This window comes from Sorex fumeus, unplaced genomic scaffold, assembly GCF_029834395.1.
Source record: "Sorex fumeus unplaced genomic scaffold, SorFum_2.1 ptg000075l, whole genome shotgun sequence".
Lineage (NCBI taxonomy): Eukaryota > Metazoa > Chordata > Mammalia > Eulipotyphla > Soricidae > Sorex > Sorex fumeus.
In genome coordinates, this window is record NW_026606132.1 from 24,934,996 (window position 1) to 24,957,171 (window position 22,176).

The window sequence follows — 22,176 nt, forward strand, 5'->3', positions numbered from 1 at the left end:
CCTGCCAGAGTTGGACAGTGAGTGGGGACAAGGGTGTAGTGGAGCCCCACTCGCTTTCTCGGGTCCTCTGGTTCTGATAGCTCAGGCGGTCTCTGCTTTTGCCTTTCTCTCTCCTGCCTGGTGTCCTGAGTGTTAGGGTCCTGGCGCAGTTGAAGCTCCTGGTGTTTTCATTCTTTTAAAAGTTACTCTATGTACTTTTGTGGGCTGGAGCAATAGCACAGCGGTAGGGCATTTGCCTTGCATGCAACCGGCCTAACCGATCCAGGTTCGATTCCTCCGCCCCTCTCGGAGAGCCCGGCAAGCTAGTGAAGAGTATCTCGCCCTTACGGCAAAGCCTGGCAAGCTAACCGTGACATATTCAATATGCCAAGCACAGTAACAAGTCTCACAATGGAGATGTTACTGGACCCTCTCGAGCAAATCAATGAACAACGGAAGGACAGTGCTACAGTGCTTTTTGGGTCATACCTGGCGATGCACAAGGGTTACTCCTGACTCTGCACTCAGGAATTACCCCTGGCAGTGCTCAGGGGACCATATGGCACGCTGGGAATCAAACCCGGGTTGGCCACCAGTCAGGCAAACTCTCTACCCACTGTGCTATCGCTCCAGGCCCAGTTTCTTGGTCACACCTGGCAATGCACAGGGCTTACTCCTGGCTCTGCACTCAGGAATCACCCCTGGAAGTCTCTGTATCTTCTGACTGGGTAAGGAGGAGCTTGTGGGTGTAAGCTGTCTCCTGGAGATTCTAGAGTGGCTTAAAGTGACATTTACAAGTATGTTTTAAAATAAATTTCTTTATGTTTCATTCTCAGTAAATGTTTGATTTGTATACCTGTGTTATATACCTAGATACTCAAGGTCACACAAAAATTTCTTGGGAGAAGGGGTCATGAGTGGAAAAGGTTTAAGAGACCCTGCTCTTGAGGGACAGTGAGATCTGGGGGCCAGAGCAAGAGCGCAGTGGGAAGGGCATTTGCTTTGCATGAAGCCGACCTGAATTCAATTCCCAGAAACCCATGTGGTCCCCCAAGCCAGCCAAGAGTAGTTCATGAGTGCGGAGCCAGGAGTAATCCCTGAGCGCCTCTGGAAATGACCCAAAAAAACATTGAGGAGTGAAATATGCTCAGCACTGGGGCGACAAAGTGAAGAGACCCTCCTGACTTGGGCCAACATCAGTTTCCAGGCAGTGACATAGGGCAGGCATCCACTCCGTGGGCCTCAGTCACTCTCCTCACCTGTCTGCCCTCTTTAACTAGACAACTGAGGATTGCAGACGGACAGCACCAGAAGTCTGTGGAGTCTTGAAAAACTGCAGCAATATTTGGAGGGCCTTTTTTTCCTTTAGTACTGATATGGTAGCTTATCTGATGTCATTTAGTTTTGTCTTCCAAACCCTGAAATGAAATATGGGCCTGTATCCCCCACCCCTACTCAAGATGCTAGGGCAGGGTCACTTAGTGATGGCCCCAGGAGTAACTACGGTCTCTCATGGATTGGGGTGCATTGTATAACATACACAGTTTTGTCCTCATTGTGGGTGTTACCAGACCCTAGTGTTTGAATGGGGTTGCTGCCAAGGCCTGACATGAGTCCCTGAAACATGGAAAGATGTGAGTGGAAACTTGATGAAGATCTTTACAAACATCTAAATTACTTAAGAAAAGGATGTGATTTCAGATATTCTTATCAATATGCAATATTATTTGATGTCCCCTGAATCTGGACACAGGCATCTTTTTTTTTAAGTAGCAGTCAGCTTGTCATTTTGAAATAATTGTAAAGTTACTGGTACTTGAAAAAATGATAGGTTCAGAAAATTACTCACCCCATAGTTTCATGATGACAATATTGATCTTGCAACAGGCTTTTGCATGGGCATGCGTTGCATTTATTTCTCTGGGATGAATTCCTTAGAATGCAATTTTATGAATGCAATTCCTTAGAATGGAATTTTATTCCTTAGAACAATAGTTCCATGTTTAGTTTTATGAAATAGCACCCAGTGCTTTTCCAGATTAATCACTTAATCACTTAACTTCCCGTTAGTCATCGATTTGCTCGAGCGGGCGCCAGTAACGTCTCCATTTGTCCCTGTCGCGTGCCAGTGTAGCCCAATGGCATCTGTTCGCTCTGGGAACATGAAGAACCTCAAACTGATCGTTCACGATCTTGATGAAGAAGTCTGACCATCTGGTAGGTGGGCGGCCACTCGGTCTTTTGACATCCCGTGGGATCCAGTCGGTAACAGCTCTAGTCCAGCGGTTGTCTTTAAATCTCATTACGTGACCAGCCCATCTGATTTTTGACATCTTGGCAAACGAGACAGCGTCCCTGATTCTTGATCGTCGACGGATGTCGGAACTCCGGATTCTTTCTCTCATTTGAGTGAAACGTGATATTCCAAGCATAGCTCTTTCAATTCCTCTTTGGGAGACCCGAATAGCATTCTCATCCTAATAGGATTACTGGACTGTTTTACGTGTCCACCAGTCATGTGCAAACATCCACTCAGTCTTCATCCTGATCAGCATTTGATGTCATCTTTGGAGTTTTCTCTGTCTTCTGGATGTGTGCTCTCTCCCTGTGGTTTTGATTTGCATTTCTCTAAAGGCTAATGGTAACTGAAGACCCATATATGTGCTTAGGTACTCTCTGGGAAAGTGAAATATTTGGTGCAATATTTTTTTCATGGTCTCAGCGCATATTCTAATTGGATAGTTTGTTCTCTTACTATTGGGTTGTGAGAGTCTTTATATATTATAGATACTAGTCCTTTATCAGCTCTGAGATTTGCATATCTTTTCTCCCCATCTATAGTTTTGGGTTTTTTAACCCCTATCATAGAGCACAAGATTTTTTTACTTCTGATAAGGCCTAGTTTATTGATATTTCCTTTTATGAATCTTGTTTTCAGAGGTCAAGTCTAAGAAACACCTTTATGCTTGCCCCATATTCAAGAGAGTTTCTCCTACTTTTGTGGGAGGGACTTATAGTTTTATGTCTGATGTTGAACCTGTTTTGAGTTCACTTTTATGTAAGACATAAGTTTTAGGTAGAGATTTATTTTTTCCCTATAGATGTTCAATTGCTACAGAATCATGTGTTTAAAAAAATGCTGTCGTTCCTCCACTGAATTGCTTTCACACTTCTGTCAAAAATCAGTTGGGCATATTTGTGTGGGTTTATTTTGGGGTTCTCTGTTCTGTTCCAATGATCTGTGTGTCTGTCCCTCTGCCAATACCACACAATCTTGATTAATGTAGTCATATAATAAATCTTAAAACTGGGCAGACTGATTCCTTCCATTTTATTCTTAGTCAGAATTCTTTCAGTTCTTCTAATTCTGCTGGCATTTTATATAATCTTTAGGAAAAAATTGTCTATATTTACAGAAGTATAATTTCTGATCAGATTCTGATTGAACTTGGCTAACCATAGATGGTTTGGGGGAAAGTCTTATCTTTATTATGTCAACTCTTGCAGTCTGTCAACATGGAATATCTGTCCATCTCATCTTCTTTTCAGCATACAAGTATTCTGTTCAGCATACACGTCGTCTTCAGACTTTGCTTGGGTTGCACCTAAGAAATTTTCTGTGCAATAAGAAATGGCATTGTAGTTTAAGTTCTACTGTCTATCTGTCCATTGCTAGTACTGTAGCACTGTAGCACTGCCCTCCCATTGTTCATCGATTTGATCGAGCGGGCACCAGTAACATCTCCATTGTGAGACTTGTTACTGTTTTTGGCATATCGAATACACCACAGGGAACTTGCCAGGTTCTGCCATGCGGGTAGGATACTCTAAGTAGCTTGCTGGGCTCTCCGAGAGGGATGGAAGAATCAAACCTGGGTTGGCTGCATGCAAGGCAAATGCCCTACCCACTGAGCTATCGCTCCGCCGATTGCTAGTACATATTAGTGAAATTGCTTTCAAATGTTCTATCGTAGCTCACTTTCAATTGTCTGTGTAGATAATCCTGTCAACTGAAATTACAGATGGTTTTACTTTCTGTTTTTCCCCACTTTACTTAAACACTGATTTACAAAGTTGTTCCTGATGATTTGTTACAGGCATTCACTATTCCAACACCAATCCAAACACCGCTGTCACCTTCCTTCCACCATTGTCTCCATTTCCCCTACCACCCAGTCTGCTGCCGGGTCAGACCCACAATAATCCGTTTTATATTGCTTGTTACTACTAAATGGTCAATAGAATGATCAAAAAATACTTCACTGTAGCACTGTCCTCCTATTGTTCATCAATTTACTCAAGTGGGCCCAGTAACGTCTCCATTGTGAGACTTGTTACTGTGTTAGGCAGATCGAATATGTCACGGGTTGCTTGCCAGGCTTTGCGTGTGGGCGAGATACTCTCGGTAGCTTGCTGGGCTCTCTGAGAGGGGTAAAGGAATCGAACTTGGGTCCACTAGGTCGGCGCGTGCAAGGCAAACGCCCTACCCGCTGTGCTATCGCTCCAGCCCGAAAATTTATGAAAATTGCTATGTCTCACCATGAGAACATTAAGTCCTTATCTGCGGGTTTATTAAGCTTTTGTTGCAATTGAAGCCTTCTGTGTTAACGTATTTGTTAGTGGAGATTAGTTGGCTTCCACATTTTATTCCCATCCAATCTGGTGTGCTCCTACTAGGATGTTAGTTTTGTGGAGTGTGGAGATTTCGCTCCAGAATCCAGAATATTTAGCTGGGCGATCCGGTTGGAGGCATGGCAGCAGCTGTTGGGGTGTGAGTGCGGCTGCAGGGCTTTGGTACAGTGGGAAATTGGCTGCCCCCTCCCAAGATCAGCCAGAGGTCTCAGTCAGAACAGGGCATCCGAGAACTTTTTGCAGCTAGTTTTAGTTTTACTGGTGTTTTAATAGGTATGCCTTTTATTTTATTTTCTTACACTGATAGACTGGCTAAAAAATCCTGCGCTGTTTGTAGATTGAACACATTCTGCTTGTAGACAATGTGGTGCTATTGTAGGTGTGTTATAGATGTTCTTTATGAAGTTGAGAAAGTTCCCCTCTCTCCGTGATTTTCTTGAAGTTTTGTCATGATCATGGCTATGTCATCTTGTGGAACTCATAAGAGTACAACATTATATTCAGGGCACTGTCAGGCATAAAAGATTTCCATCCCCATTTGTATTCTTGCTAACCCATTTGTGGACTCATTTCTTCCTTCCTACACTCACCCACACCTAATCCTTGGCACGAAGGATTTGTGGGCATTTGTGCCCATTTCTATTGTTTTATCATTTCCTGAAAGCTATTTAAGTGGAATCGTCCATTGTACACATTTCCATCATTGCTTTTTTTTCCAGTTGGCATAATTTTCTGTATAATCATCCAGCTCGTTGTATATATCAACAGTTCTATCCTTTTACTATTGAAGAGTATTTCAAGGCATATGTATACCAGTTTCTTTAGCCATTTATCTATTTAAGGATTTTTGGGTTATTTCCAGTAGTTGGCTACTATACACATACACTTGCAAAATCGTGATTCCTCTGTGATAAATACTCCGGAGTGTCCTTGCTAGGTCAGAGAGTAATTACATGTTTAGTTTCTTAAGAACCTGCCAAACTGTTTTCCAGAGTGGCTACAACATTTCACATCCCTATCATTATCAGTATTTAGTGTTGTCAACATTTTAAAAAATAAAGATGAAATTCACATAGCAATTCCGTGGCATTTAATACATCATAATCTACGAGTCATCATAGTCATCTAGCTCTTTAACATTTGCATCACCCCAAAACAAAACCTCATACTTATTAAGAAGTTATACCCAATTGTCCCTTCGCCCCTTCCAACAAACAACCTGCTTTGGCTCTATGGGTTTACCTATTCTGAATATTTCACATGCATGGAATTATAAGGTGCTTCGAAACAATACTGCTTTGACCATTTGTGTTTCAGCACCTATTTTTAACTCCTGGGTAAAAACCTAGGAACGAAATTGTAGGGTCACAAGCTATTTCTGCATTTAACTTTTTGAGGACCTGTCAACTGCTTTTCCGCAGCAAACATGCCATTTTTGCATTCCTGCCAGAAGTGTGTGAGACTTCCAGTTTGTCTACATTCTCAGCAGCACTATTTTCCTTCATTTTTTTATAAATTAAAAAAAAAACAGCTGGATACCAGAGATCAAATCAGGACCTCATATCTACAATGCATTTGCTCTACTGCTAAGTGGCATCCCACAACTCAGAAATAAAGCTAGCCATTCTAGTGTGGGGAGTGGGGGAAAAGGTTTTGATTTGCATTAGCCTGTATCACTGTCCTCCTGTTGTTCATCGATTTTGCTTGAGCAGGCAGCAGTAATGTCTCCATTGTGAGACTTGTTATTACTGTTTTTTGGCGTATCGAATACATCACGGGTAGTTTACCAGGCTCTGCCATGTGGGCGGGATATTCTTGGTAGCTTGCGGGGCCCTCTGAGAGGGGTGGAGGAATCAAACCCAGGTAGGCTGCGTGCAAGGCAAACGCCCTACCCACTGTGCTATCGCTCCAGCCCAATATTAGCCTAACACCTACTATATCAAGCATCTTCAATCTGTGCGTCTTGACCATAAATAAATCTTCACTGGAAAACCACTTATTGCTCGGTTTTTATTGTCGTATGTTCTTTTTATTGTTGAGTTCTAAGAATTCTTTATGCATTCTCTACACTGGGCACTTAGCTGACATTATCATTTGGAGATGTTTTCTCCCACTCTGCAGGCTGCCTGCTCACTTTCTTGATAACGATGCCCTTTGAGTCAAAAAGTTGTTAATTTTGATGAAGTCCAACTTACATTTTTTTGTTAGTGTGACCCACAGTTCTGTAATCAGACCAAAGAACCTATGATCAAATCCAATGTCGTGAAGATATTTTTTCCTTGGTTTCTTCAAAAGAGTTTTTATTGCTTTAGTTCCTATGATCATTACTCCATTTTGAATTTGTTTTTGCATGCATTGTAGCACTGTTCTCCCGTTGTTCATCGATTTGCTCGAGCGGGCCCAGTAACGTCTCCGTTGTGAGATTAGTTACTGTGTTTGGCATATCGAATACGTCACGGATAGCTTGTCAGGCTGTGCCTCTTTTTTTTGCATTTTTAAAATATATTTTTGTAGAGTCTCCTGCCCCCACGCCTGGCTGTCCTCACCGGGGCCCCTTGGAGGGGGGAGGGTTGAATTTCTCTCCCCCCTCCCTGCCCCGAGCAGAGCCCCAGCAGCTGAGGACCTCCGGAGCCAGCCACGGCCATTCTGGGACCACTCTCCACATGTCCGGACGGGCCTCATGCGTGAAAGAACTGGCAGAGGAACCCAGGCATGCGGGTCCCAGGGCTGAGGTCTCCAAGCCTACTCAGATTGGGACTGGGCCTTCTCCACCCAGACCCCCTATCTTCCAGTAGGTAGGCGTCACACCCACCAGCTACCGCCAGCGCCAGGTTGGTCCCATCAACGGCCAAGACGCAGAGACTAACCCAGCTCCCGGAAGCTGACATCTTATTATCTTGTTCTTACTTTGGAGAACCCGGCAGGCTACCGAAAGTATCCTGCCCGCATGGCAGAGTCTGGCAAACTTCCCGTGTTGTACTCAAGATGCCAAATACCAGTAAAAATGATGGGTCTCATTCTCCTAATCCTGAAAGAGCATTGAAATGGCTCTTTTAAAATCTCAGGGCTAGGAAGAAGGAGACATTACTGGTGCCTGCTCGAGGAAATCGACGAACAACAGGATGATCGTGATCATGATATTTTTGCATACGTGAAAGGTGTCGGGCTCCAATTCCATTCTTTGACATGTGGCTATCTAGTTGTTCCTTCAATTAAGTATTTTCCCCTTGGGGCCAGAGCAGTGGTACAGCAGATAGGGCTCTTTCTTGTCTTGCTTGTGGCCAATAGGGGTTCATTCCTTTGCCACCATGTACAGTCTCCTGCGCTCCACCAGGAGTGATCCCTGAGCATACCGCCTGGAGTAAGCCCTGAGCACGTCAGGGTGTGACCTCAAAATCTAACACAAATAACTTTTACCCTAAGTTAAATTTTTCTTAATTCTCTTCATTCTAACCAAACTTTACATTTTTAGGATTTACTTATTTATGTAAAATTTTAAAATGTGTCAGCACAAATTTTTTCATAATACTCATTTTAGGTTGATATACCTATAAAAAAAGAAAGATTGTTTTTGGGAAAAAATTATCAGCTTGTCATTGATTTATTATTTTGTGCAATTTCAGGAGATTTCTAAATTAAGGACTAGAGCCATAGCACAGCGGGTAGGGCATTTGCCTTGCACACGGCCGACCTGGGTTCGGTTCCTCCGTCCCTTTCGGAGAGCACCACAAACTACCTAGAGTATCCTGCCCGCACCGCAGAGCCTGGCAAGCTCCCCGTGACGTATTCGATATGCCAAACACAGTAACAACGAGTCTCACAATGGAGACATTACTGGTGCCCGCTCAAGCAAATCGATGAACAATGGGAGGACAGAGAATGCAGTGCTATCTCTATTCATGCGTATGTGTGTGGGTGTTATCACAGTTAACACTTTCACAGTGAAAAAATAACCTCCCATATGTGATTAAAAAAAACAGTAATGAGCAAGAAATTATCAGTCATAGGGACTAAAGATTTGGTCTATTGAAATGAGCTTACATAGGAGGTGTGGAAAAGGTGACTGAGAGTAGCCCTTGAGATACTGATGGATTGGAGGTCGACTTTGGTCATGGATATTCTGTCTGACTGATGAATGAAGTATGATTAACAGTACTGGGAACTCTAGTATCTCAATTAAAATGGTTTAAAATTTAAAAGTTGGGGCTGGAGTGATAGTACAGCGGGTAGGGTGTTTTCCTTGCATGCAGCTGACCCCGGTTCGATTCCCAGCATCCCATATGGTCCCTGAGCACCGCCAGGGGCAATTCCTGAGTGCAGAGCCAGGAGTAAGCCCTCTGCATCACCGGGTGTGACCCAAAAAGCAAAATCAATAAATAAATAAAATTTAAAAATTAAATAAACGAATTTCCTCCACTAAATAGTTGTGACTTTTTATTTTAAAAAAATCTTAGAGCCAGTGGTCAGAGCAATAGTACAGCAGGTAGCTCATTTGCCTTGAACACCTCTGACCCGGGTTCAGTCCCTGGCACCTGACATGGTCCCTGAGCCAGCTAGGAGTGATCTCTGAGCACAGAGTCAGAACTAAGCCCTGAGCACAGCTGGGTGTGACCCAAAAAACAAACAAGAAATTTTAGTGCCAGAAGGGATAGTACATGGGATAAGGTCCTTGCCTTGCATGCAGCCCACCCCTATTTGAACCTCATCATCACATTAAGTCTCCCAAATACCAACAGGAGTCACTCCTGAGAACAAAGTCAGGAATAGCCCCTGAGCACTCCTGGATATGACTCAAAAATCTAAAACAGAAAACAAAATCTATTGGCACTAGATTTGTAGTTTGTTTCTCGAGTTTCGACCTTATTTGATGATTTGCCTGGCTCTCATCAGGCCAGTACCATGTTGATGTGATTGCTGGAGGTTTGTAAGACATTTGAAATTGGAAAGTGAATTCTCCAACTTTGTTTTTCTTTTTCAATATTATTCTGAGGTGATCATGTGAGTGTGACTCTGTTGTCTTGTTGCAACGTGGGTTATGTGGATGGATTTTCAAATACTGAGCCAGCATTATATACCTAGATTAAACCCAATTTGATGGTGTTGATAAATTTCATACATTGCAGGGTTTATTAAGGATTTTTGTGTTTATATACCTGAAAAATATTGTGGTTTTTCTTTTCTTTTTCTTTTCTTTTTTTTGTCTTTGCTTGTCAGAATAATGCTTTGAGTTGGGAAATGTTTTCTTCCTCCGTGTTCTGAAGGAAATTACATAGAATTGGTGCTAATTCTTCTTAAAACAATTAGTATAATTATCTAATTGAAAGCAGCAAGTTCAGGAGTTTTCGTTTTCTAGAGATTTTAAATTATGCATTTAATCTATTGAATATTTATAAGACCATTACCATTTCAGAGTGGGTGAATATTGACAGTGTGTTTTTAAATTATGGTTTATTTCTTCTCATTTCATTTCATATATGTAGGGTTGTTTGTGATATTCTCAATTTCTCCTGTGCATGCCTACAAGGTCGGTAGTAATGCCTCTTTTTTAATTCACAGTATTAGCAAATTGTGTCTTTCCTTTTGGGGGGGCAATCTTTCTTAAGGGCTTGTAATATTGTTAAAAGACCGTTTTTTTCCATGTAGTTTATTTTATTTATTTATTTATTTTTGCTTTTGGGGGTCACACCCAGCGATGCACAGGGGTTACTCCTGGTTCATGCACTCAGGAATTACTCCTGCCGGTGCTCAGGGGACCATATGGGATGTTGGGGATCGAACCCGGGTCGGCCACATACAAGGCAAACGCCCTACCCTCTGTGCTACTCCAGCCCCTCCATGTAGTTTAATATATTTTTCCAGTTTTTCATGTAATTTCAGCATCTTCTGATATCTATTGTTAATATTTTTTTTCTGTTTGGCTTTAATTTAGCTTTTTTCTTGGTTGTCTAGGTGGAAATTTTAATGATTAATTTTAGATTTTTTTCATTTCTATTACAAGCATTGAAGGCTAAAAATTTCCATTTCAGCATAGCTTTACCAGTGTCCTAGACATTTTTATATATTTAATTTTAATTTAGCCTTAAGTGTTTTTGAAATTTCTATTGAGGCCTCCTACTATACTATTTAAGTGTGTTGCACACTTTTCAAGTGTTTGGAGATTTCTCTGTTGCCTTTCTATCATTGTCTCTAAGTTGAGTCCATAATAGAGAAAATAGAATATAGTATTTCAGTTCTTTAAAAATATTTATAATTTTTTTATGGTTCAGATTATGTCTGTCTTGGAAATTTTCCTTGAGGATTGATTCCTCAAAGAAGTTAAATTTGGTGTATGAAGACACAGTACAAATAAGGTCCATGTCTTGAATGTAGCCAACCCCAGTTAGAACCCTTGCATCCCTGAGCATCCCTAGGTGAAGTCCTTGAGGCCCCAAGCACTGCCAGGCAATGCCAGAGCACCCTGGTTGCAAGCAGCATTTGCTCCTCAGGCCCTTGAACCATCAGCCCAGTTGGTCAATAGTCACTGGAAGAGATTCCCAGGCCACCTGAGCATTGAGTATAAGCCCCAATATTTAAATTTTACCTGCTTTTGGTGGGGTGGTCTATAAATATTTATTCGGTCCTGATTGATAGTGTTGTTAACTTCTTTTATACCTTACACATTTTCTGTTTTGTTGTTTCATGAATTACTGAAGTCTTCACAATAAATGTCATTTTTTCCTAAGACTTTTTGAAGTTATTTTAATTTTCATTTCAGACATCCTGAAACTCTGTTCTTGTGCATGCACATTTGATAATTGCAGTCATCTTGGCGAATTGACTTTTATTATTTTTGATGTCTCTCTCTCTCTGATCTAAATTTGATTTTATTTATTTGTTCTAAATTTGAGTATATGTAATAGCACTAGAGTCATCCCGAGACTTTTAAAAATTGATGTTTATATGAAATTTTTTCTCCACCCTTTTATCTTCTAAACTCGCCACATCATTACGTCTGAAGTGAGCATCTTGCAGGCAACATGTAGCTGAGTCATGAACAATCCCCCATATTAATATTCATCATTTTAGCGGTACATTGAAACCATTTTCACAAAATATACATACTGATAAACTAGAGCTTAATTCTGTCGGTTTACTTTTGCTTTCTGTTTGTTCTCCGTTTTTGTTCTTATACTTTTTCCTGATGTCTTGTGTGTTAAGATGTTTTAGAATATTATTCAATGACTCATGCATGGCATTTTGAGCAGATTTTCCTGTGTGCTATTTTTAGTGATTGCTCTAGGTAATGCCTATGTATACATAACACATAATCATCCTGTGCTGTCAACATTTTAACAGTTTGAAGTGTAGAAGAAATAGCGTTCCTCTTTCCACTCACTGGTCCTTCATGTATAGTATAAAGTGTTGAACCTTTCTTCCTTGTGTCATTAGAACCACGTATGCAATATCAATCATTGGTGCTCCAACCATCAAACAAAATTTAGACAATTTGAGAAAAGAAAAAAATTTATTTATCCAGAATTTTGCTCTTAAGGCAGGAGGGTGGGTATTGAGCTATACCCAGAAATTATCAGGAGCTACTCCTGGCTCTGTGCTCAAAGGTGATTCCTGGCACTGTTCAGGGGAACATTTGAGATGTTGGGGATCAAACCAGGCTTGGCTTCATACAAGGCAGGTGCCTTACCCGCTGTACTATCTGTCTGGTTTCTTCACTTTTTTTTTCTCTTTCCATTGTTCTTTGTTTCCTTAATGTTGTTTGCTGTTATTTTATCATTTTATTTCTGCTTAAAGAAGTCTTTTTGGCAGATTCTTTGAATTTTTTTCCATATCTGGAGTTGACTCTCACTGGGATATACCCACTGATTCTGGACTCTAGATTGATGGATGCTGGCACTTGCAAATGATTGTGCTACCTTCTGGCTTCCATCGTTTCTGATTAAATTTAAAAAGTCATTGTCATTCAAACGATCCACTCTCTATAGGTTGTCATTTTTTCCCTTTGGTCTTGAGACTTTACTTAGTAGGATTTCTTTCTTTTAGACTGTTAGGGATTTATTTAGGTTCTTGAATTTTAGATTAATGCCTCTTGCCATATTTGGGGGCGTTTTCAGCCATTATTTCTTTGCATGTATTGTCTGACCTATTTGTTTCCTGTTTCTGAGATTCTAATAACATAAATCTTAGGTCATTTGTTACATTCCCATATGAACCTATAACACTTTTCCTTTTTCCCAGTTTATTTTCTCTGTTCAGATTGGGTAACTGCTATTCTATTTTTTTCCCTCTCTTCCCTCTGTTATCTTCTTGCTCCCATCCATTAAATTTCTTCTTATTTCAGTGATTTTAGTTTTTAGTTCCAGAATTTCCACTTGGTCCTTCTTTGTGTTTTCTTTTTCTTTGCTGAGGCTTATCATTTTCTTTTGTTTCACGCTTGATTATAATTGTTGATTGAAACATTTTAATTGCATGTTTTTAAAAATTGTCCAATGTTCTAATGTCCATGTAATCTCAGTGTCGGCATCTGTGGATTTTCTTTTTCATACCGTGAGATTTCCTGATTCTAGGTATGGAGAGATTTTTCGTTAAAATCTGGGCACTCACAAGTATTATAGTACCAGCTTTTTTGGTTTCCTTTGGTTTGTTTTATTTTTATTTTGGTTTGTTTTGGTGTTGGGGCCACACCCAGCCATGCTCAGGGGTTCCTCCTGGCTCTGCACTCAGTAATTAGTCCTGGTGGGGTTCGGGGAACATATGTGGTGCCAGGGATTGAACCTGGGTCAGCTACATGCAAGGCAAGTGCCTTACTTGCTGTATGATCTCTCCAGCCCCATAGTACTTGCTTTTATTTAAAATTCTTGTTGTAGCTGAATTTCTCTGACAATACCATAACCAGGAAAGTGGAAGGCACTATCTTATTTCTCCCTGTGGCTGTGGAAGCTTAAGTTCTCCCCTTGGTCTCCTCTGAAACCAGGGAATCTGAGGCTTCTCAGGACTCTGGGCTCTGATTGTACCAGCTTCCCACTGGGCTTCCATTGATGTGACCTAATCTGGCATGGGTGGGAACACCTGGCCCAGCTGACTGCCCCTGCCACAGGTCAGGGTGGGATTGCGGCCTCATTCCTGCCGTGGAGGGATCAGAGTCCCAACTGCCCTCTGACACCACTCTAGTGAGGAGAGGCTGAGACAAGCCATTACAACAAGCCATTATAGCCAGGTGGAGGTGGAGTGTAGGCTGGCCTGGGACTTTCCTGATGGGATAGAGTGGAACCACGACTTTTCTGTCATACTCAGCTCAATTAGAGGAGCTGGTGTATAAAATTTGTCTCTCTTGATAAGCTGCAACTTTCTGGATCCTTAGACCAAAGGCTTTGGCCAAAGGCTTTGGTAGGGAACTTTTTGCCCATACCCATTGGCATTCGTTTTGTGTCTGAGGCCCATAAGGCAAAAAGAACACCCAGGCAACTTGCCACCCGTTCATTCCTTGAGATTTAGGATCCCTGTCGATCAACCTCCCTTCCTCTTTCAGGGTCTTGTATGAGTTTTATAACTAATGTTCTGAGGTTTAAGCTGTTCTTTGGGGAAAGGGGGCAAGTACTCTATTATTCCAACAGAGATATGGATGTGAACATTCACAGCCCGATTTTCTGTTGCGGAAGGTTGTGCGGGGCGGTTGTGTGTGGGGGTGTGTGGAAAGCTCCCCTTGTATATGAAGAGCTTCACAGAGCCTTCACTATGTGTCCAGACCGTGAAAACAAGGCTCATGGGTGTGCACAGAGTGCAAACATCGCAAATCACGGGCTGCTTGCTTTTATAAGCCAGTGTACTCATATTTCGTGAGCTCCTTCCAACATCCATTGCATTGCCTCTCAGGCTGTGTACTGGGGGCTGCCACGTGCATAGCCATCATTTGGCTCCAGTAGCGCTGAAGGGGTGGAAGCTCTCTCCTGCTTTAACGAACTGGCTTGGCATAGGAGGCCAGAGAGCTTCCTAGGTCTGCCCTATGAAAGCCATGTCAGACGTAGGACCCATAGTCCCAGCCTCAGAGCCCAATGCCAAGCCAAGGCAGTCATGTCAGGCTGCCTCTGCACCCATCTGACCCAGGCCTGGCTTCTGAACCCAGCCAGCCGCTTCCCAGCCATGTCCCAGCCCCCTGGGGGAGAGAATGAGGTTGTCGTGGGGAGACAGGAAAAGGAATGTGCAGACCCAGCCCAAACGTGTCCTCAGAGTGAAAGTCTGTAATTCATGGGATTGATTGTCTCATCTTCAAATCTGAAGACAGTGTACTTTTTGTCTCCCAAAGCCTTGTGTCTAGGTCGTTTGGGAAACGCCTTGGAGAGTCAAGAAAAAAATTGCAGGTCAAACAATGGATGACTGGAAAAATCGGCTTGTAATCAAGAACATGCTTCCCAATTACTCCATGGTGGGAAATCGTCAGGAACAGAGAAAGCTCCAGGAATCGGTCAGAAAATGGGCAATGGGGGAGGGGGGGTTGAATGCTTTTCATCTGAAACTTGAATATAAGGTGTATTATTGACATGTTACTGTGAAAAACGTGGTGGTAGGGAACCAACCCAGAGTGTCAGGAATTGCCATTTGGCCGGGGAAACGTCTAGGAGATGAGCTGACCCGGCCCCCGTGTGAGTCGCTGGGAGAACAGGAAGTAGAGTCCCAGGCTCCACCTGTGTTCCCAGTCCAGTTACACCCCCCCCCCCAAAACACACACACACTTCCAACTAGAAAGAGAGGAAAGGCGAGAGGGACGAAAAGGCCTATATCCCCCACCACCCTCCCCCCCCCCCCGCCCCAACACACACACCCTTTGTAGAAACCAAGAATGTGGGAATGACAGGCGCTAGATGTATTACAGTAGCTTCCTCGTGCCACTGAGAACCGGAAGCCAGCCAGGAGGCTCTGAAAGAGATCCCCATTCAATTCTCTGGCATGCGGGCGGGGGAGGGGGTGCTTTTGAAAAATGGATTCAGAAGTGTGTGCTTCCCCCTGACACCTCGAAAACAGCATTTGTGTGTCCCAAGCGATAGTTCCCAAAGCCAGGATGATGGGATGGGCCGTGAGAGTCACCGGATGGTAGAACGTGACAGTGAAAACCTGTACCAGGGCCAGGCGACCAAGATGAGCTCAGTGAGTAGCAGTCTCAGCAAACACAATGACTGTTATCTTAGTGTATTAGACCCGCAGAGGAGTGGCCTGCTTAATCTCTGAAATTAATAGAGCAGAGAGGAAATGGCTCTTCTAGAGCCGTGGTCTGCTTCCTTCCTGTTCAGAGAGCTGGGACTCTGGGCTTTGCAGAAATGTCATTGCACAGAACTGAGGGCCCAGCCTCTCCGATCCCGGGGGCAACCTGCTTTCTCTTGATGCGAGGATTCTGATAAGTGTACAGGACTACAAGGACTGTTGTCTTGTTTCTCCCTCCCGCTCCTTCCCGATCACCAGCCGTGCGTCTGAATGTGTTATGGAGTCCTGGGGATGAACATTGAATACCCAAAGGTCCCTGTTCCCAGAGAGGGTGGGATGGGGTTAGACTTGCCAGCAACCTGTTCTCAAATTTCTGCCACTGGGCTTTGTCTGGGAGACAATCTCGAGCCTCTGTCCTAGTTACCTTTTTGATTTCTTACTTCCCTTTCATCATTAGAGGTGAAGACCCTGAAGGCAGCTCTCTGCAATGCCTCCAAGGGTTACATTGGATATCAGCTTTCTCTCCTCCTGTACATCCTTGTGGAGGCATTTCCTGGAAGACTGGGTGACTGCAGTTGTAGGGTCCTCCTCACCTTTCCTCACTCACCAGCACTCTTTCCGGAAGTGTGACCAGCGAGTCATCCCATGGGTCTGAGTCTATGTAGACTAGAGGCACTCTGGCTCTCACAAGAGAGGTCTCCACTGCCCGGGCCATTTTCAGCTTTGGCTTCTCTCTACAGACTTGGAGCCATTTGTGAGCCCTGCCAAAAATTCCAGTCATGCACCACTTTAGATTCATGCCTTGGACTTGATCAAAATCAGCCCTTCTCCCTCCTAAAGGGTACACCTTGTTCTCTGTCCTTGGCTCTGTGAGTGCTCTGCTTCCCAAACAGCAAGCTTTCCTGAACACTAGGGTACCCCCTACCGCAATCGATGGGGTCCTCCCACCCTGCAAACTGGCCTTGGGCTTTGCTCTCTTGGCATTGCGACTCCCCCTCTGACACAGTGGGGGCAACCTCCTTTGCCAACTCCAGTTCCAGGAGATGCTGTAAGCTGGAGGCACCTCTCTGGAGGCCCTGTTCACCCACATCCTGCCTGCCGCCTTACCGTGGGGGTATTTTCAGAATTTTAGCCTTCCTAGTTACCTCATCCTTTGCCCAGTCCACCAACCCAAAACATCTGTCAAGCCTCTGTACCTAGACATGGTGTCGTCTCGGTCCCCAAATGCTCTGAGAGACCCCCGGGACTCCCCTGTGGAGCTCAGTAAGCCCCCTGCAAGGAAATGGCATCAGATGTCATCCTTGTTCTTGTGTAGGGCTCTGCCCTCCCTAAGGACAAAGGTCTATCAAGAGTAATAATGGCACTGGAGAGATAATACAGTGGGTGGGGCACTTGGCACCTGCCTTACATGCGACTGACCTAGGTCCCATCCCCAACACCACATAATGTCTCCCAAACCCTGGCAGGAGGGAACCCTGAGCTCTGGGATCGTTCCCCAAACAACAGTACAGTGAATAGCAACAGCTGCTCATCATAGAGCACCGATTCGGTACCAGGCCCTTTGCTAATGGTCATTTCCTCGGGATCCTAGGGGAGGGGCTGGGATTAGCTCCTGACCCCCAGGGGTCACCCCAATGAAGTGGAGACTCAGAGAAAGCAAACAACCTGACCAAAGACACAGTGCTAAGTGGTGCGGCGCTGCCCCCTTTGGGTGCTCCTCACTCTGCCCTCTAGCTGCCTGAGGGCGCAAGTGCCTTTCACGCGTGTCCTGAGCTCAGCAGCGGGTCTCTACTGCCCCTCTCTCCCTTCCACCTCCACCCCTACACTCCGCTGTTTTTTTTTTCCCACTTTGGACCTCAGTGCCTGGGGTAAGGCATCGTCTCTGCACATATTCCTGGACAGGAAGTGTGCCCTGACCTTTAACACGAAGTTCCCTCCATGCTCCCCATCCTCACTGGTGGGTGGGTTGATTCCTGGTGTGAGGATCTCGCGATGGGCATCCCGTCGAAAATGCATGGAATTGGCATGTGGTGTGCTTGTCCCCTGTCCTGGGTCCCAACCCAGATCCTACCAGGAGCTGCAGAGCTCTGAGGCTGCAGGGGTTTCACACACGCAGGGGAGCACTTGGGACCAGAGCTCTTCAGGCTCCGTGGCCCAGTTTACTTCCAAGCTCTCTGGAGGAGGAAGCTGGTGGTTGTGAACCCTGGTGAGTGCAGCAAATGGAGAATTGGATCTGGGCCCAGTCGGGGTGGTGCTGAGTATAATAGGCTCTGCCCCCATATGTACCTCACCTACGGTTCCCAGGTTCACTCCGGAGCATGAGCTGTGACCCCAGAGTTGTCACGAACTTGGTGAGGCCCGGAGGTCAGAGGATGTGAGTGTCACCCCACAGGGCCTATCTCTGCCTGGCTCCCTACCACGTTCCTGAGGGTCTTCCTGGCACCTGGTGCTAGACATCCCGGGTTACCTCCACTTCACCATCGAGCAGCACATTCACCCCAGGTTTTCCCATCCTGGTCTCCATGTCGGGCCTGCTCTGCAGCCAGAAGAACAAAAGAGGGGGTCTCGCAAGAAGTCCTTTGTAGCCATGAGGTCATCCGCTTCCGCCCTCTGACCAGTGAGTGGCTGAGACTGAGAGGGGCTCGGGCTTTCCCAGAGTTGCGGTCTGTGGGTTGGAAATTGAGAGCTCAAACCCAGGCCTGCCTTCCTGAGCACCATCAGGGGCCCAGCTTAGGAATTATCACAGCTTTCCACCCTGGGGGCTCAGGGAGCAGTGCTCAGAACCGGGTCCCAGATTGCCTGCAGGCTATGTCAGCGCTGACCCAGGGACAGGGAAGAGGGGCTCCTGAGGACATTCTACTCAGCATCACGCCCAGCCTAGCCTGAGAGTCAGGTTGGGATAGCCCCAGGCTCTGAGCTGAGCTGTCATGGCAAATTGATGGGGGGCAGGGGTGGCAAGATACAGGACCAGGAGCTCTGGGAACCTCCCACTTCAGGCCTACCCAGGAGAGGGGGACCCTGTGCAGAACCCCAGGGAACGACTTCCCAGGCAGGCAGCTGGGCCCGACACTCACTGAGACCTTGCATGAGTCGCCAGAACTCATGGCCCCACCGGGAAATGGCTCTTCGTGATGCCGGGAGGACAGTGACCCCAGGCGCAAGGACTATCCCAGCCACCAAGGGCCCTTTTTGGGATGCCGAGCATCTGCAGGGGCTCTGAGGTTTCCTCCCTGAGAAGGACCAGGGGATGCACGTGTCCTTGAAGCTACACGGGACCCCTGGAGGTGGGAGGGGGGCTCAGCGCCAACAGCTTCCCCGCTTCCCCACGAGCGGGATTGATGGGAAGGCTGTGCGCATTCTGGGTCAGGGCCTGCAGTGCGTCTGTGCCTTTCTATTTTGGGGATCCTCCCCATGGAGCACACAGCTGTTCTCTCCCTCCTTCTCCTGCAGTCAGGGCGCTTTCCTGTGACAGCCACCCCGTGGGGGCAGGCCGCCCGGCACAGGCCCTCCTTGTCACCGGCCCAGCAGGCTTAGACTCAGGGACCTCTGGGGGTGGGGGTGGGGGGGCGCTGTTCCAGCCAACCTGTGCCCTGAGACCCACAGGTGCAAGCAAAGTGGAGTTTCTTTGGCACTTGGTTTCTGCTGGCATCTGGGAGCTTGGCACTGAGCCGCCGAGCGCTCATGCCAGCCTGCCCGCCTACCCTCCTGCCTGGCCGCGCCCCAGGCTCTTCAGGACCCAGGGACGAGGCATCTGCATGAGAGGCCACACAGTTGGAGACGGGCCTGGGGTGGCAGGAGAGCTCGGGACGGTCATGCACAGCTGAGCCGGCAGCCTTGTGACCCCCCCACTCCCAGACTCACGCCTGACCTGTGCCGCGGGGGCTCGTGCTTCCACTGAGAATTCCCAGCTGCCCAGCTGCTGTTGGGTCGGCACTGCCCTGGGGTGCCCCATTTCTCATCTCTTGAGGGGGTTGAGCTTTCTGCAGCCACCAGGGGCGGAGTACTCAGAGCCATCCTCCTCCTCCCCCACTTCCCTTCTCTCTGGCTCTCCAGCTGCGCCCCATGGCGCATGCGTGAGCCTCGGCCCCACTTGCCTCGCCCACGGGCCCAGACCAAGGGTCACTGCTGCTCCCCATGTGCCTCTCTCTGTCTTCCCTCTAAGTATGCTCGGAGAGTCACTCACGCCCCTCCCTCACTACCTACTGGCCTCTCCCTTCCCCCATCCTGTCCCAGGGGTCTCCTCTCTGCCCCTCCACCCGTAGCTCGTCCCCCTCACCTAGTGAAAGTGCAGTAAGTCGTAGCCATTGCTGTCCATTTCACCCAGGACACCCCTTTGTTGGACAGAGGCCACGAGGCTGGTCAGCACATTCCCCCTGCCATCTGGAAAGTGCTGGAATGGGGGAGACATCCACATACGCCGGGAACCTTTGGTTCTCACAGTTAAGTCACATCCACAGAGGCCAGCAGAGCCCTGCCACCAGGCTACAGAGATGAGGAACAGGCCACCTGACCACCCAGCTGGCCACCCTGTCGCAGCTCTGGATAACGCTGCTCACACCCTAGTCCTGCTCGCTTGGGTCACTTCCTGTCTGTTTCTCGAACTGTAGTCCCTCTCCATCAGGCTGGCCCGTCTCTTTTTTGTACTCAGGCTGGGGGTCTGTGCTGGAGCCCCCTTGAAGGCCACTTTGTACAGTTCAAATCTTCCTTTCTGCTATGGTCCAGTGCCAGCCTCTCCCTGGCTCCTTTTCTAGAAGTTTCTGCGATCGAGGGGACGGCTTCAAAGATCTCAGTGTAGAGTAGTTCGCACTGCTGGCTGTCCAATTCTGTTAGCCAGAAGACAGCTAAGGAATTTCAAAACGACTTGCCCTTTCCTGTAGTTAAATCTGACATGAAATTACTTCTTTGGCAGCATTTTCACAAACAATAAAATCTCCTGTGTTTTCGCCGGGAATGCAACTTTAATTTTCTAGGTGAGAAAAGGATAATTACGCACAACTGCAAGGAGACATATCGGAGGTTTCTGTTAATGACGCATTCAGTGTGAGCCTTCCGCTGCTGCCAGGGTCAGTGGCCTTTCTTAAGAAAGGCACGAGCAGGAGGAAGTTGGCTATAGCACCGCCCACTGCCAGCACTACCTCCAGTGCGCCACCCCCATCACCTCCATGGCCTTCCACTTCCACTACCTCCACCATTACTATCTCCACCTGCCCTCAGCACCACCCCCCTCCACATCTCTCTCATCACCCCTCTAACCGCTTCCTCCATCACCTGCACCATCACTTACCACCTAACACCCCCCTCAGCACCTTCACCTCTTCCGCCTATACTTCCTCACTCTCACCACCTCTACACCATCTCACCCCAATCAACCACTGCCGCTCCTCCCACCGCCACACGCCGACCAGCATCACATCTATCAGCTCCTCCCCCCACCTTGATTCCCCCACCTCTGCCACCACTGTCATCACTACCACTACAGGCACAGGTTAGATGACACACAGCACAATGCAGTCGCAGACGCTTCCCGCACAGAGTGAGCGCGATCGATACGTGCGGATCATCATAGTGTGAATATGTAGTCCGTTGGTGTCACGGTCTGCTTTGGGGATCCGGAGCATCAGCATAGGCTGCCGATCAATATTAAATTAGGATTCATGACAGGAACCTTCGCGACTACACACCTTAGGAGAAGCGCCGTTTCAATGACGGATCTTTCCCCTCACAAAGCGATGTGCTGAGACTTTCCTCTTGAAGGCATATTCTCGTCCCACTTTTTTTTTCTGGGGGAGCTTCCAGAAGTTAGCCCTGCACACAGCTGTGCAGGAGTGCAGCCAATGAGTCAAGGCTCATCTCCCTCGAATGGCAAAACCTGCTGAGTCACCACATCCGAGGCTATCTTCAGACCACCAGGAAGGACTGTGCTGAGCCGAGAAAGGAATATTCAGCCTGCACCGTGCCTGGCCCCGGGCTAGCTTTACATTGCGAGGCTTATGGACACGACAGAATGGAGGCCAAGAGTAGCCATCACCTTGTCCACGCTCCAGAAGTACCTGGTACAACGGAGAGGGACCCGATTTTCTTTGTCAACATGGGGAGAGTCTGGGACTGTCCCGCTAGCTCATATCCCACCTCTAGTCTCGGGCTGGAGCGATAGATAGCACAGCGGATAGGACATTTGCCTTGCGCACAGCCAATCTGACCGACCCGGGTTCAATTCCTCTGCCCGTCTCAGAGACCCCAGAAAGCTACCGAGAGTATCTCGCCCACACGGCAAAGCCTGGCAAGCTCCCCGTGGCATATTTGATATGCCAAACACAGTGACAACAAGTCTCACAATGGAGACGTTACTGGGCCCGCTCGAGCAAATCGGCGAAC

The 22,176-nt window shown here is 46.6% G+C and overlaps 1 protein-coding gene across 1 annotated transcript in view; it reads left to right on the forward strand.

The window, feature by feature from the left end:
• The window catches only part of MAMLD1 (mastermind like domain containing 1), a 104,263-nt gene that overhangs the window by 51,357 nt on the left and 30,730 nt on the right, over positions 1 to 22,176 (forward strand). Inside the window, exon 2 of the mRNA XM_056130213.1 lies at positions 14,909 to 15,067. Within this exon, the coding sequence (XP_055986188.1) occupies positions 14,972 to 15,067 (96 nt within the window). The 5' untranslated portion in view covers positions 14,909 to 14,971. The remainder of the gene's footprint in view (positions 1 to 14,908; positions 15,068 to 22,176) is intronic.